The 17,707-nt window shown below is 39.7% G+C and overlaps 1 protein-coding gene across 1 annotated transcript; it reads left to right on the top strand.

The window, feature by feature from the left end:
* Positions 1-857: 857 nt before the first annotated feature.
* LOC137291411 (uncharacterized) lies at positions 858-17,325 on the top strand. Its single transcript, XM_067822748.1, has 2 exons — positions 858-926; positions 15,639-17,325. The coding sequence occupies exon 2, from the start codon at positions 15,692-15,694 to the stop codon at positions 16,913-16,915; it is 1,224 nt and encodes a 407-aa protein (XP_067678849.1). The 5' UTR covers positions 858-926; positions 15,639-15,691; the 3' UTR covers positions 16,916-17,325.
* The last annotated feature ends 382 nt before the right edge of the window (positions 17,326-17,707 follow it).

Genomic DNA, 17,707 nt, shown 5'->3' with positions numbered 1-17,707 from the left:
ATGCGTTGCAGGCCCACATCAAATTGTATACCTACAAGTCTAAAATTGCTTTGCGACCAATGCAAATTCCAATCTTTACATAGTTTGAGCCTATCCATAACAACCTTGTTTTTTTCTGTAGTAATTTTCAGTTAAATGTTGGAGCGTGCCTTTATCAAGGGCATGTTGACACAGACAAACGTACACCCTGACATGTATGTCACGTGATTACACCATATCACGTAACTGGTGCACCATTATCACGTAACTTGCACACCTTGAACTGTTGACGAACTGCAACTTGCATGGATAATAATTCGCCTGGTGAATGTAACTTTTAATATGTACGTACGCTTTTAATGTATATAGAGAGGCTACTAAGTGGCCTTCCATTTCATACCATTTTTATTGAAAGAGTAAAATGGTATTTCTCAGAAGCGCCGCGACATTGACTACAGTGTGATGACTCCCAGCTTGCGACGTGTCAAACGGGGTCTAGTACCACTGTGACAGCGGTATTAGCATTGTGACGTCATGGCTGTAAACCAGTAATACGTCTAGCGGTATTACACTAGTGCAATATTGACCAAAACATATGACAATGCTGTATATTCTACGGGTTAGTAATAATACTGAATATGTTTCACAGTTCTACTTGCAACGCCTTGACATGCACGTCAAGTGACTGCAAGTGAGCAGATGGCTGTCAGTGGAGAATTGATAAACAGGGTTATAGGGATTTGGCAAACAGTTTGAGATGTTGAATGACAGAAAGTACTTGCCACACGGGCCTATTATGACAGACACACCAGCCACTCCTTGACATACATGTCACGTGACTGCAAAAGCACAGCCATCGATTACTGGCAGTGTCTGTCAAATAGCATACATTGTATAACTTGCTCTGGTAACGAAGTGTTACATGCACGGAAATATCGTCTGGTGAAGTAAGTAATGTTAATGCATATTATTATGTTTCTAAAACAACAGATGGAAAGTTGGATGTTGGATGGAAACTGTGTTTGAAAGTTTGAAAAATAGCTTTTATTGTATTACTTTCATATGTTATCACATTTTCATTACCTTTTATCAGCCGACTGAATGTACATATCTCTATATACACACACTCGAGTATTCTAAACACAAGATTTATATTGTATGTTTTTTGCAAATTGTTCAGAAGGTAAATTTGAGTGAATCTCAACTAGGATTTCGGACTAAGCAAGTTATTTGCACCAGGTGCGGTCAGAAAGTTAAATGTTGTTAACACATATTAACACATACATGCCACATGTAACTACTAAGCATTTACTAAGCATGATATTATATGAAGGACCAGGGGAACCCGAGGCGAACCTTCTTGTTGTAGGTACTGGGTAACGCTAACAGCTCGCCCATCCCCCGTGTGGACCCGAGGGAATATTTGGTCCACCATCCCGTTTCCGTGGGTTGCGGCCCTGTGTGGGTGGAACACGGGAGTCTGGGGGTTGAGGGCACTGGGAGCCTGTAACCGCATTCCCTTTGCTCAACACACCCCTTCAACCCTTACTTCACCTAGACGGGTGGTTGAATGGGCCCGGTTCAACCAATCGGCGGGCCACGCCTAAATCCTGAGTGTTACATTATGTAACGTAAAAACTTGAAAATTATATCCTTCTAAGCCTTGGCTTTTTGGACCATCGTTATTTCAGATATACACTTGCATGCTTTTGCCTACAGTGGTATGCCCAGAAGGCGGTGGTTCATGGGCCAATCTGGTGGAATGATTAAACGTTTTTAGGTGATAGGACTGATCCAGTTCTATCAATCGGCTGGTCACGCCAAGCCCTGAGCATTTATGTGATCCTACAATAAATGTATCAAACTGTTCTCTTGATTTTTCATATTTGGCGAAACTATTTTGAACTTGTAATTTCAAATGCATAACTTCATGTATTTCTTGCCTTGAGTCGTATGCCCAGAAGGCGGTGGCTCATGAGCCATTCTGGTGGAATTATGAATCTTTTAATTTTTCCGCTGAAGTGTATCATCCGGGTATCATTGGTTCTTCAAGCTGGAGATCCACTTGATTTTAGCATTGTCTTTGAGACACCTCATGGGGTTGGGTTGGGAGCTCGGGTGATGAAATCTGAATAACTAACCATGGTTTACGAAACCCCCACTAAACAGAGCAAACGTCCTCTTGAAAATGATCCTTCTCGTGACCTCAGACCGTCCAAATACGTTGGTTACTGACCACGTTTTGTTGTCATTGAGACCAAAGACAATACACCGTTGAAGTTAAACCCTTTTGCTGTGTCTAAGGGTATCCAATACATTTCGGGCGATATAAAGAACATTATAGAAGATTACGGTCTGGTCGTTGTTGATTGAGAGAGCCAGAAGGCAATGGTCACCCAACCTTGTGAACACTGCCACTTTTGTTGGCACTCAAGTTACTGTTACGGCCCACAAAACACAAAACACGAGTAAGGGAATAGATCGACAGCTGGCAGACATGTCTGAACTTGATATCGTTTCCGAGATGAGAGATTAGGGTGTACTATGTTATGTCAAACGTTTCTTAAACCGCAAAAATATCACAACTATACAAACCACTATACTTTCCCGTCACCTGCTGCTCCAATTTCACTTAAGGCTGGGTACTGTAATATCGGTGTGGACAAGTACATTCCGAATCCCCTTCCGTGTTTCAAATGCCAAAAGTTCGACCCTGGTGAAAGTACTTGCAATTTGTCTGTTGTGTGTGCTCACTGTAGTGCAAAGACAAACACAGCAGAAGATTGTGATGGTAATGTCAAAAAGTGAACCAATTGCGTAGGGAATCCACCATCTTACTCTAACGACTGTACCGTATAGAAATCTGAAAAAAAATATTCAGATTCGTGATTCGAATCCCCAACCTCGAATCCCGAATCCATTTCTAACTTCATGTTCCTGGCGGGTCCCTCACTCTCGATTCTTTCACAGTCGAAACCGATGATATAGGTGTTCAGTACATCACGATGGCACACGCTGGGAGTGAGTGAGTGCGTTAAGACTTATCGTCACATCGGCAATATTCCAGCCATATCTTGACGAGAGCGATTAGTTACAAAACTACACATTAATTAATGGCACGTTATAAAAATCTGTCAACGAAGGACAGTAAAACCAACTAGTATATCACAGAGAACGTAAACCTAGTCGGCAATATTTCAGCTATATCGTGACGATACCATATGACATAGATGTGGAATATATAAAAATTATTAAACAAAACTGTCAACGAAGGACAATAAAAAAAGTGATTACCACAGACAGATATTTAAAACTAGTAACTGAATCTAAAACACTTCAACTATAGAGGACAATACAATATGAAAATGGGCTTTAGACTGCCAACAACTGTAGGTATATCACCACGTTAGGGACCATGGGGATTTACATTACTTTTACAACCTACTTGGATTTACACCATCCCTTCAGCCACTGGCTTTTGTGCGGAGGATTAGCCATACATTAAAATGACAAAAATACTACGATTAAAAACATGGAAAACCTAAATTTACATCAAATGCTTCGGGACCTCTCATGACGAAAATACTCTTACAGTACTTTAACCCCCTTTGAGGGTACAGCTACTAACAAACTGAGTTAATAATTTAAACTTCCAATTATAAAATATTTATCTACAAATCAGTTAACAGATCCAATTCTTTCAAAAATCCTATGATTAAATGAGAACTAGTATTGTTAAAACGATCCTCCAATGTTCTTGAAATAGTTGTCCCTTGTGATGGAATACTCAACACAGTCAAGCAAGATATGCTTGACTGTGATTCTTTCATCACAAGGGATACAAAACTGAGGATCATCACCTTTTAGTATATATTCGTGTGTGTATCTTGTGTGGCCAATGCGACATCTTCACATGATGATCTCTTCAAATCCGGACTGACAACTTGTGGGTATATCCAATATAGGGTTTTATCACATGTAATTTACTTATACTTACTTGCTAGTCCCACTTCTTTTGCATCAGATCACGGATATAAGATCTAATGGTGCATTTTATCATCAGTATAACGAATAAGAAGTGGTGTCACAGATTTGTTGAGTGCTGCATTAGCAGTAAGGTCAGCCAATGTGTTACCAGAGATTCCTACATGGTTGGGTAACCAACAGAAGACGATGTGGTATTGGCCAGTAGCAAGATCAGTATACATTTCAATAATTTCTAGTAAAAGTGGATCTTTGCAAGAAATATTTTTAATAGCCTGAAGGCAAGAAAGAGAGTCTGAACTGATTATATATTGTTCATGTTTGGGGTGTCTTTGAATATATTTAAGAGCTGTTAATATGGCCTTTGCTTCAGCTGTAAAAACAGAACTGCTATCTGGTAATCGAGAAGATATTGTTCTGGATACAATGACAGTGCCACAAGCTATAGCGCCACCGTCCTTGGACCCATCTGTAAATAAGCATTTGTAATTTCTATATGTAGTTTTTAATTGATTATATCCTTGTTTATACTATAATTCATTAGTTTCTGATTTTTTAAAAATGTAGTTAATGTTAGGTCAACTAGAGGCCTAAGCAAGTGCCAAGGAGGAGAAGAAAGAAGTCGGGAAGGAGCTATATTTTCCAGCTTAATACCGGCAGCGGCAATAAATGGCTTAAATCTGACCCCAAGAGGCGGAACAAGAGAAGACTTTTTGTTATACAAATATACAAATCCTCATAGAGATGATTGAAGACACAGTTACATGCATGGTCAGATTCGTTAGAAAATAGTTTAGTGATATATTGTAAAGCTAATTTTATAAGGCGTTGTGTAAGAGATGGTTCATCTGCCTCGACGTACAGACTGTCAAAAGGAGAGGTTCTAAATGGCCCAAGGCAAAGTCTCAGATCTTGATGGTACACAGAACAGGTTCCTGTTGCAGGCTCCACCATAGACGATGGAGCCATATTCAAGTTTAGAACGCATGAGTGATCGATATAGATGGAGCAGGGTAGCTTGATCCCCTCCCCATTTAGAATTTGATATCACTTTCAACAAGTCAAGAGGTTTCGGGCATTTAGTTTTAAGGGATTTAATATGTGGTAAAAACGTTAAGTGTGAATAAAAAAATTAGACCCAAGTACTTGGCTTCCTTCACAACTTTAATTGGCGTCCCATCTAGAGATAGTTCAGGGTCTTTATGCGGTTTGTATTTACAACAAAACTGTATGCAGTTAGTTTTTTCGATTTAGAAAATTTAAGGCCGTTTTAAAGACACCATTTATTAATCTTGTTTAAACACAACTGCAGTTGTCGTTCAATGGTAGGCATATTTTTACCACGACAAGAAATATTAAAATCTTCCACAAATAACAATCCATTAATTGAATTGTTCAAAACTATTTACAACCTGTCTATCTTTATACTAAAAAGTGTGACAGACAAAATACTGCCTTGTGGAACACCCTGATCCTGATTGTAATGATCAGATAGGGTAGAACTCACTCTGACTTGAAACTGTCATTTTAAAAGTTGGTTATAAATTTAGGCAAACGACTTCGCAAGCCGAAGTCATGTAAGTCTCTTAAAACCTCATATTTCCAGGTTGTGTCATATGCCTCTTCTAGATCAAAGAAGATAGACACAGCATGTTGATTATTAATTAGTGCGTTTTTCACAAATGATTCTAAGTGCACTAAGTGGTCGACAGTACTTCTGTTTTTACGGAAACCACATTGTATATCTGTTATGAGGTTATTTGTCTCCAAGTATCAAACAAGTCGATTGTTTATCATGCGTTCCATGGTCTTGCAAACACAGCTAGTTAATGAAACTGGTCGATAACTGGACGGATCCGTATGATCACGTCCAGGTTTGGGTATTGGTAATACTATAGTGAGTGAGTGAGTGATTTTACATTTAATGTCACATCGGCAATATCTCAGCCATATCGTGACGAGAACATTTAATGCTGAAATGAAATATGTCTGTTATAAAACCTGTCAACAAAGGACAGTAAAACAACAAGAATATCACAGTAAAATATCAGAGTAGAATATAAAACTAGTAACTATACCTAAAACAGTTTATCTATAGAGGACAATATAATATAAAGACGTATATAAACGCGTTGGCCCACGTACTTAAGTCGGTGTGTCAATTTGCCCAGTTGTGCAAGAGTTCTCTCGTGCAAGCGTTTGATGATTGTAATTATGCCATCTGGGAGGATGCATGTGAAGTTGAAAGTTTGTAACTGTTTCTCCATGTCACGTTCTATGAACACATAGGGAGAAAATGTTATAACCCAAATTGTTTGCATAATGTTTCTTAAGCAGCTTTACAGGGGTTCACTTGGGTAGTGCCATGCGTTCTTAATGTAAATAATATATATTTGTAATGGAGTAGTGGGTGAGTGAGTGAGTTAAAATTTATCGTCACATCGGCAAAATTCCAGACATATCGTGACGAGAACGATTAATTACAAAACTACACATTAATCAATGGCACCTTATAAAAATCTGTCAACGGAGCGTAAAACCAACTAGAATATCACAGAAAATGTAAAACTAGTACTTAGGTCTAAAACAGTGCAACTACGAAGGACAATACAATAGAAACATGGGCTATAGACTACCAACAACTGAAGGTAGATCACCATACTAGGGACTATGGGGACTTACAGTACCTTTGCTACCTGCATGGACCCTAGTTGGATTTACACCATCCCTTCAGCTGCTGGCGAGTGTACAAAATGCTAGCCAAAATTAAAACAACGGGAATACTACGATTAAAAACCTATAAATGTTTTTGGACTTACGTCCCTCTCAGGAGGACAATAATTTGTCAATACTTCAACCCCCTTTGAGGGTACAGCCACTAACAATTCTAGTTACGAATCTAAACTACCAATTATTAAAATACATCCTTTTACAAAATGGAGGATCCTCACCTTTTAACAGGTATGCATGAGTATATCTAGTGTGGCCAATACGACATCGTCGTAAAATAACTTCTTCAAATCTGGACTGACAGCCCAAGTAGGTATAACCAATGTAGGGTTTTATTTCATGTAGTTTATTGATACCTACTTGGGTGTCCCACTTCTTCTGCATCAGATCACAGATATAAGATCTAATAGTAGCTTTATAATCAGTGTAAGGAATAAGAAATGGTGTCACAGATTTGTTGAGTGCTGCATTAGCAGTAAGATCGGTCATTGCGTTACCGGAAATGCCTACGTGGCTTGGTAACCAACAGAAGACGATGTGGTATTGGCCAGTAGCAAGATTACTATACAATTCAATAATTTCTATTAAAAGTGGACGTTTACAAGAAATATGATTAATCGCCTGAAGACAGGAAAGAGAGTCTGAATAGATTATATATTGTTTATGTTTAGGGTGTCTTTGAATATATTTAAGAGCAGTAAATATGGCGTTTGCTTCTGCAGTAAAAATAGAGCTGTTATCTGGAATTCTAGAAGATATTGTTCAGGATCCAATGACAGTGCCACAAGCTACTGCACCATCGTCCTTGGAACCATCTGTAAATAAGGGTTTGTAATTGCTATATTTAGTTTTTAATTGATTATATTCTTGTTTATATTGTAATTCAGTAGTTTCTGATTTTTTACATGAAGTTAATGTTAGGTCAACTTGTGGCCTAACCAAAGGGAGCTATATTTTCCAGCTCAATGCTAGAAGCAGCAAGAAATGGCTTAATTCTGAGCCCAAGAGGAGGAACAAGGGAAAGATAGTTTGATACGACGTAAGTTGAGAGAAGGCTCATCAGCTTCGACGAATAGACTGTCGATATGAGAGGTTCTAAAAGAATCGAGACAAAGTCTTAGGCCTTCATGGTGCACAGGATCAAGTAGTTTTAGGTTGCTTTGACAAGCACCACCATATACGATGGAACCGTAATCAAGTTTAGATCGGATCAGTGATCTATATAAGTGAAGGAGGGTAGTTTGATCCCCTCCCCATTTTGAATTTGAAACAACCTTTAATAAATCGAGTGCCTTCAGGCATTTGGCTTTAAGGAATTTAATATGCGGCATAAAGGTCAAATGTGAGTCGAAAATACGTCCCAAGAACTTGGCCGCCTTGACCACTTGGATTGGGGTACCGCTGAGATATAGTTCTGGGTCTTTATGGGGTTTGTATTTACGACAGAAGTGTATACAATTGGTTTTTTGATTTAGAAAATTTGAAGCCGTTTTCAAGACACCATTTATCTATTTTGTTTAAACACAGCTGCAATTGCCGTTCAGTGGTATGCATATTTTTACCACGACAAGAAATATTAAAATCATCCACAAATAAAGATCCATCTATTAAATCATTTAAAAATTTAGATAGACTGTTGATCTTGATGCCAAAAAGAGTGACTGACAAAATACTGCCTTGTGGAACACCCTGATCCTGATTGTAAGGATCAGACAAGGTAGAACCCACACGGACTTGAAATTGCCTGTTTTTTTAAAATTTGGCTATGAATTGAGGCAAACGACCTCGCAAACCGAAATCATGTAAATCTCTCAGAATGCCATATTTCCAGGTAGTGCCATATGCCTTCTCAAGATAAAAAAAGATAGACACAACATGTTGTTGATTAATCAGCGCATTTTTCACAAATGATTCTAAACGCACTAAGTGATCGACTGTACTTCTGTTTTTTTCGGAAACCACATTGTATCTCTGAGATAAGGTTATTTGTTTCCAAGTACCAAACAAGTCGATTATTTATCATGCGTTCCATGGTCTTGCAAACACAGCTTGTTAGTGAAATTGGTCGATAATTGGACGGATCCGTATGATCACGTCCAGGTTTAGGTATTGGTACTACTATGGCGTCACGCCATGAGGGAGGAAAGTTACCCGACGTCCAAATGTCATCAAAAATATTTAGAAGAGTTTCTAGGCAGGATTCTGGTATGTGCTTCAGGAGTTGATAATGTATGTTATCAGCTCCTGTAGCAGTATCATGAGCTTGATCAAGAGTTGTATGGAGCTCATGAATAGAAAAAGTTTCATTATAATCTTCCCCATTATCTGAGTTGAAATTAATAGTTTTCTTTTCTTGTTGTTTTTGATACTGCTGGAATTTAGGTAAATAATTAGAAGAGGAAGAGTGTCTAGCGAGAGTTTCGCCCAGTTTATTTGCGATATCTGATTTATCAGTAAGTAACTGATCTCCATGTTTAAGATGATGGACAGTAGATTTAGTACCTTTGCCTTTAATTTTTTGGACCATGTTCCATACCTTTGACATGGGTGTCCGAGAATTTATTTTGGATACATAATTTTGCCAAGATTGACGTTGTTCTGTTTAAACGTACGCCGTGCTTTCGCATTTAAAATTTTAAATTTATTTAAATTATGCACCATAGGATGGCGACGGAAATAATGTTCTGCTTTTTTCCTTGCCCTCCTAGCTTGTTTGCACTCATCGTTGAACCATGGTTTTCGTATGTGTGGAACTGCAGACGAATTTGTTATACACTCATCAGCTATGGAATTCAGTTCATCAGAAAAGCATTTGATAGCATCGGGAACGTCAATAAAACGTTCAGGTTTAAGTTGTTCAACACACAGTGTTTCATGTAAGGCCCAGTTAGCCTTTTTAAAATTTCGTCTTGATGACGGAGGAACATCAGATGGAGTTACAGCTTTTAATACAGTAGGAAAATGGTCACTTCCACAGAGATCATCGTGGACTTTAAATTCATTTAGTAGTTCTGAATTTGTCAATGACAAGTCAAGAGCAGAATAGGTCCCTGTCCCAGGGTGTAAATATGTGTTGGAACCATCATTATAAATACATAAATCATTGTCAGAACAAACGTCCTCCAACAACTTACCTTTAGCGTTTGTAGTTACACTACCCCAAAGTGGGTTGTGTCCATTTAAATCTCCCATTATAATACAGGGCTTCGGGAGTTGGTGATACAGAGCTTGAAGATCGGTTTTGGCAAACACCGAAGACGGTGAAATATAAAGAGAGCATAGTGTAAACGCTACATGTAAAGTAATTCTCACAGCAACAGCCTGCATATTAGTAATAAGTGGAACAGGGCTTTGAATAACGTTTTGTCTGACTAGAATGGATGATCCGCCAGTGGCCCTATCACCTGGAGGTGAAAAACAATGATATGCATTAAATTGACGAAGGTCAAATGTATCTGTTTGTTTTAAATATGTTTCTTGGGGACATAACACTGAAGGTGTAAGATCTTGGACTAATAGCTGTAATTCATGTAAATTAGTCCTCAAACCTCTGCAGTTGCGCTGTAGAATATTATTGGAATAAACTATCTTTTAGGGGGATTTATTGGGGATCTACCCCGCACTCTTTTGGAGGGCGCCAAGCTATGTGCCCTAGAATGGACGTTTTCAGAAACGTCCATGTCTTCAAGAGACCCGTATTTATTGAACAATTGAATTTTGTTCTGTGACCCTTTATGAGCTCTGCCACTTTGTTGTTTTGAAGCATCAGGCTTTGGCTTCGGTTTACTGTTTACCGTTTGCTGACTATCAGCTGTCGACTGAGACTTAGAGTGTGACTGAGATGATGATTTGTTATCAGAAGAAGACTTTGAGGTACTAGGAAGTGATTCCTCAGTCTGAGATGACATAGTAGGGGATAAAAGCTGTGGAGAATCGCAGTTGACCCAAGTCAAGGTAGTTTGGCAGCCTGTAGATGATTTTGTTATTTAAAATCTGGACTCAGATGGTGGTTTTGCGACTGTAGCATAGCTTTCTGTAAGGTCAGATCTCTTCACCAATTTTTGCCTCAGAAAAAGAGATGTTTTGGGTATACTTTATTCTGTTTATTTCCATTTGCTCTTTCCAGATTTGACACTGTTTCCAAGAAGAAGAATGGTCGCCTGAGCAGTTGGTGCATTTTTAAAGTCACTGTCACAATCTTCTGTTGTGTGTGTCTTCTCACCACAGTGAGCACACACAACAGACAATGTGCAGGTAGATACACCGTGTCCATATTTCTGGCACTTAAAACACCTGAGGGGGTTGGGGATGTATGTATCAACCTGAATGTTACAGTAGCCTGCCTTCACTGATTTGGGTGCATTTGGAGAGGAAAAAGTAAACAGATACGTATTGGTTTTGATGGGTTGAAAAGCGCTTGACGTAGAGTACACCTTGATCCTTCATTTCAGATCATATATCAAGATCCGACATATCATCAAACAATCGATCCCGATCTCTCACGATACCTTTGCTTGTGTTCAAGGTTCTATGCAGAGAGACCTTGACCGGAATGCCCACGAAAGATTTAATATTCATCAAGTTGGTTGATTGTTGTCTTTTTCCGCATTCAATTAACAACGCACCCGAACGTAAGCATCTAATGTTCTTAACGTCCCCAGCAATACCTTGAATACCCTTCGATACTGCGAAAGGGTTCAGCTTTAGTGGTGTCTTGTCGGGAGTCTCAATAACAAGAAAACGTGGCCAATACTCAATTGATAGAGACGGTCTATGGTCAGCATCAACAGGATCAATTTCAAGAGGACGTTTTGTTTTTTTGGGGGGGTATGTTATAAGCCATGGTTGGTGCACGTGTCATATGGTTCATCATCCGAGCTCCCCACCCACCACGGAGTATCACAAGGACAATGCTGAAGCAAGCGGGCCTCCAGCTTGCAGCACCAAGGATACCCGGATGATATACTCCAGTAGAAGAATTATAAATAATTAGTCTATCAGACTGGCCCATGAGCCATCGCCTTCTGGCACAAGACTCTAGGAAAATTTCATATAATCACAATTTGGATAATTCACAATCGAAAAAGTAACTGATCAACATTAGTGCCAAGACTAAAATTCACAACAATTCAAAATCAAATTTGTGCAATGACACATACATAGTCCATGCACAGGGCTTGGCATGACCAACCAATTGGTTGAATCGGGCCAATTAGAAGGGCCGAAGTGGTGTGTTGGGCAAATGGAACGCAGTTAAAAGTCCAACTGCCCTCAACCACCAGGATCCCGTCCTCCACCGACACGGGACGCAACCCACGGCAAACAGGTTGCCCAATTTAGTCGCCTCTTACGACAAGCAATGGGGTGCTATGGATACATTCTGTCCCGGGTCCACACGGGAGAAGAGCACTTAGCGTTACCCAGCACCCACCACGAGGAGGTGGCTCTTCATGGGTGCCTGAAGTTGTTTTCAAGACCTCTGCAGGTCCACTGTAAAATGGTCGAAGAAACTATTTCTTCGGAGGATTTATTGGGGATCTACCCCTTGCCTTTCTAGAGGGCGACATGCTACGTGCCCTGTGGGGGATGTTTTCGGAATCATCCATGTCCTCCAACGATCCAAATTTGCTAAACAGCTGAATTTTGTTTGTTGAACCTTTCGAGGCCCTGCCACTTTGCCTTTTTGGTGACGATACATTTCTTGATGTCACTGGGTGCTATGCAATGTCTTTCACATTTGAATCAGATTTAGAGTGTGAGTGGGATTTAGATGCCTTAGATATAGATGCATCGTGAATGCGGGACGACTCTGGAAGTACTACCACAGTCCGAGTGGATATTTACTGTATCAGATGTTGATCGATATATGGAAGCATAAGTGTCCGTGAGTTTGGATTTGTTTTTTGGCTTCAGCAAAACTAATGTCTAGTGTAAATGTTATTTTGTTGATTTCCATTTGCTGTTTCCAAATGGGACACTCCTGTGAGAAAGATGAGTGATATCCTTCACAATTGGTACATTTTTTTATTTAGTGGATCTGTGTTCAGTATTATCAGGATCAATGTCAAGTGGACGTTTTGTCTTTTGGTAGGGGTTTGGTATTCCATGGTAAGTACTTATTGATTCATCACCCGGGTTCCCCACCCACCACGGAGTATCTCATGGACAATGCTAACAACAACAACTCCAGCTTGCAGCACCAAGGATATCCAGATGATATACTCCAGCAGAAAAATTAAAAGTTTAATCATTCCACCAGACTGGCCCATGAGTCAACGCCTTCTGGGCATACGCTCTAGGTAAAAACATGAAATCGTATATTTGAAACTACGAAGGTCCAAAGAGCCATGGCTTTAAAGGATATAATTTTCAATTATTTACATCACATAATGTAACACTCAGGGCATGGCGTGACCAGCCGATTGGTTGAACGGGGCCCATTCAACCTCCCGTCTAGGTGAAGTAAGGGTTGATGGGGTGTGTTGAGCAAAAGGAACGCAGTTACAGGCTCCCAGTGCCCTCAACCCCCAGAATCTCGTCCTCCACCCACACAGGGCCGCAACCCACGGCAAGCGGGTTGGTGGACCAAATATGCTCCCGGGTCCACAACAGGGGTGTTGGCGAGCTCTTGGTGTTACCCAGCACCCACCATGAGGAAGTGGCTCACCACGGTAACACTGTTAGCACATGCTGGTGTATCACTCATAACCGTGAAGTTGACTGGACACAAGAATCAGGGTACTCCATTTAATTCCACACACTTGGTCCCATCTGTCAGTTCTTATTCGATGAATCAGGTCAAGCCGGCACAGAGTGTAAAGTCATGTGCGTCATCTACTTTTCAAATCACTGACTGTGCTGTGACAGTTCTCAACAATCCTTACAGCGAAAAATAGTTCGTTTGTAAATTACTGCGGGCGTGCTACAACGGTAACACTGTTGGCACATGCTGGTGTATCACGTAAAACCGTGAAGTTGACTGGACACAAGAATCAGGGTACTCCATTTAATTCCACACACTTGGTCCCATCTGTCAGTTCTTATTCGATGAATCAGGTCAACTTGGCACAGAGTGTAAAGTCATGTGCATTATCCACTTTTTCCAATCACTAACTGTGCTGTGACAGTTCTCAACAATCATTACTACGAAAAATAGTTCGTTAAATCTTAATAACGCGGTCGTGGTAGAATGGAGATAAACATACTGTGTTGGAACGCGTAGCTATTGAGCTATTATAATTTCTATTATAATCTCTGATTTTCCAACACAGCATGTTTAGCTCCTAATTAGACCTTATATACGTGATCTGTTGCAGAAGTGGGACTCCCAAGTAGGTATAAATAAATTACATGTGATAAAACCTGATATCGGTTACACCTATTTGCGTTCTCAGTCCAGATCTGAAGACGACGTCGCATTGACCACACAAGATACACACACACCTTATATACGTGATCTGTTGCAGAAGTGGGACTCCCAAGTAGGTATAAATAAATTACATGTGATAAATCCTGATATCGGTTACACCTATTTGCGTTCTCAGTCCAGATCTGAAGACGACGTCGCATTGACCACACAAGATACACACACACCTTATATACGTGATCTGTTGCAGAAGTGGGACTCCCAAGTAGGTATAAATAAATTACATGTGATAAAACCTGATATCGGTTACACCTATTTGCGTTCTCAGTCCAGATCTGAAGACGACGTCGCATTGACCACACAAGATACACACACACCTTATATACGTGATCTGTTGCAGAAGTGGGACTCCCAAGTAGGTATAAATAGATTACATGTGATAAAACCTGATATCGGTTACACCTATTTGCGTTCTCAGTCCAGATCTGAAGACGACGTCGCATTGGCCACACAAGATACACACACAAATATAATAAAATGATACTCAAGATGAAGATCCTCCGTCCTGTATCCCTTATGATGAAAGAATCACGATGGCGCCTATCTTGCTTGACTGTGTTGAGTATTCCATCACAAGGGACAACTATTTCAAATCACGAACTATGAAGAACCAGTTCTCATTTATTTATTGCATTTTAAAAGAATTAGATCGGTTAACTGATTTGTAAATAGATAAATATTTTATAATTGGAAGTTAAAATTAGTAACTCAAATTGTTAGCGGCTGTGTCAAAAGGGTTACAGCATTGTAAAATTATTGCCCCCGAGAGGGCATTTGATATGAATTTAATTTTTACAGATTTTTAATCGTAGTACATTTGTCATTTTAATGTATGGCTAATTCTCTGCATAAAAGCCAATGGCTGAGGGGATGGTGTAACTCGAGCTAGGGTCCATGCAGGTAGCAAAAATCCCAATGGTCCCCAGTATTGTGATCTGCCTTCAGTTGTTGACAATCTATAATCCATTTTATATTGCATTGTCCTCTGTAGTTAAAGTGTTTTTATGTAACTGCTTTTCTTAAATGGATATGTGTGATATATACTCGTGGTTTTGCCGTTCTTCGTCAACGGGGTGTTAGTTCTTGATCTACAGTGTCATTATTACTTGTTCTCGTCAAGATATCGCTGCAATATTGTCGATGTGACGATAAATATTAACTCACTCACTCATTCAAGTGCGTGAAGGAGGTTACCAATATCTTGAAGCGATTTAGACAGCTCATTGTATATGGGATTAGGGAACTGCCTTACACACATTTGTTGTAGTAGACAGAAACTGGATGCAAGCTATCAATCCTTAGATTATGGTGCAAATGCTTGTGTTGTTCAAAGCTTTTGGCAAAGCTTATTACGCATGTGATAGCTGAATACTATGAAGAAGGAGCGTGATCAAAATGCATGCCCGAAAATAGATTTTCATGCGGAAATCTTTCTGCTAAGCATAATTGATTTGTTATTTATTTATTTCTAAGATTTGTCGGAACGATATAAAAAATATAAGACTTGTCTTTTCTTCAGACAAAACGTCCCCCAGCTGAACTGCTTACAACGAGAAAACCACTGCATCAATAATGGCCTTTCGGATACTCTGTTCAGGAATCAGAAGACATCTACAAATTGGCAAGACAATAACATCTGTCCCCGTGAGACACTTTGCAAATATTCCAGGGATATATCGCCCATATGGAAAAACAGGTGATGGAAATTATGGATCAACACTTGGAAAACAAAATGTTGGATACGTTGAACCAGTTCGAGAAAGGATTCTCAGCTTGGCCAAAACCATTCCTTTCACGGGCAAAGACTCCGCGTTCAACATTGCCGACTATGGTGCAGCTGATGGTTACACTGCCATGGCCATTTTCCATGAGTTGTTGGCAACACTGAAAGATCACCATGGTCCCGATACCCAGTTCCAGGTAATCTATGAAGATCTGGAAATGAATGATTTCAATTCCCTCTTCAAACGCATGTCAGGAATCATCCCTGATCCACCGTCCTACCTCCTGGAAATGGACAATGTCTATGTTCTTGCCTCAGGGACAAACTTCTACAAGCAGTGTGTACCACCAAACTCAATCCATTTCATGATGTCGATAACGGCTGCCCAATGGCTGTCAAGGACTCCAACCACCTTCAAACACTCGCTTTACAAAGATGCCGAGAGTAGTGCCGAGGAGACGACTGCCCTACACAAGCAAGCTGAGTTGGACTGGGAGACATTTGTACTAAGAAGAAGTAGAGAACTGAAACGGGGAGGCTTACTTGTCGTATGTGTCTGTGCTGAGGTTGATGACAGAAACACTGGAGAAAACAGACACTGTGTGCAATCGTTTGTAGGTCTCCTGAATGAGGTATGGAAAGAAAACTGTGTAACGGGTAAAATCACAAAAGAAGAGTTTGTGAATACAAATTTGACCGTTTGTCTTCGTACCATGGAGCAGGTCAGAAAACCATTTGATGACAAAACGTCACCCGTTTCCAAGTCAGGATTGACTCTCTTGTCAGCTGAAACTGCAGTGATCCCTGATGTATTTTACAACGACTGGAGAGAGAAGAAAGACAAAGAAGGAATCGATGATAGGGAGGAGTTTGCCAGGAAGTACACATCAGCTCACAGGAACTGGAGCAACAGTACCTTCATGAATGGTCTCTCGGACTCCCGATCACTAGAGGAGACGGAGCAAGTAGTTGATGGGCTGTACGTCGACGTGGAGAAACGCATGGCAAGGATGAACCCTGCAATATTCAAGGATGATTTGAGACTCATATATCTCGTGATCAGAAAAGAATAATGATGCAGGAAGTGAGAGAAGACCTGAAGTTTCCTCAACATGAAAACAAGAATAATAAGAATGAAATGAACAGATTGAGTACGAAGGGGAATTTGGTTTTGGAAAGTATAAGTTCAAGCAGGTTTTAGAAATAAATATTCAACCATAGATCACATTTTTACGGTATATGCAGTAGTCCAAAAATGTTTATCACGTCGTAAACACAAATTATATGTTGCTTTTATTGATTTTGAAAAAGCCTTTGATACAGTTGATCGTTATAAATTATGGTATTGTTTGAAAATGGCTGGGCTATAAGGGAAAATGTTTAATGTATTAAAATCAATTTATTCAAATATTAAATCATGTGTACGTTGTGACTTTGGCATTACTGACTTTTTCGATTGCCCGTCCGACGTACGTCAGGAATGCATATTGAGTCGTCTTCTATTCTCGTTTTTCATTAGCGAATTATATCATGAAATTTCAAGCAACGGTAAGCATGGTGTACAGATGTATCCCGACATCCTAGAAATCCTTATGCTCCTTGTTGCTGATGATGTTATTTTACTTTCTGATACAGTTATTGGCCTACAAAATCAGTTGAATGTATTAGATAAATACACTAAAGAATGGAATTTATCTGTAAATTTAGATAAGACGGAAATTATTGTTTTCAGAAAGGGAGACTCTATGACTTTCAAAGAGAGATGGTACTTAAATGGACAACGAATTAATGTAGTTAATGGTTATAGATATCTTGGTATAATTCAACACTAAATATGGACAAATGCGTTTCTGACTTGGCACTGC

This window comes from Haliotis asinina, chromosome 1 (assembly GCF_037392515.1).
Source record: "Haliotis asinina isolate JCU_RB_2024 chromosome 1, JCU_Hal_asi_v2, whole genome shotgun sequence".
Lineage (NCBI taxonomy): Eukaryota > Metazoa > Mollusca > Gastropoda > Lepetellida > Haliotidae > Haliotis > Haliotis asinina.
Note: the sequence above shows the minus strand (reverse complement) of the source record. Positions and strands in the feature narration are given on the sequence as shown.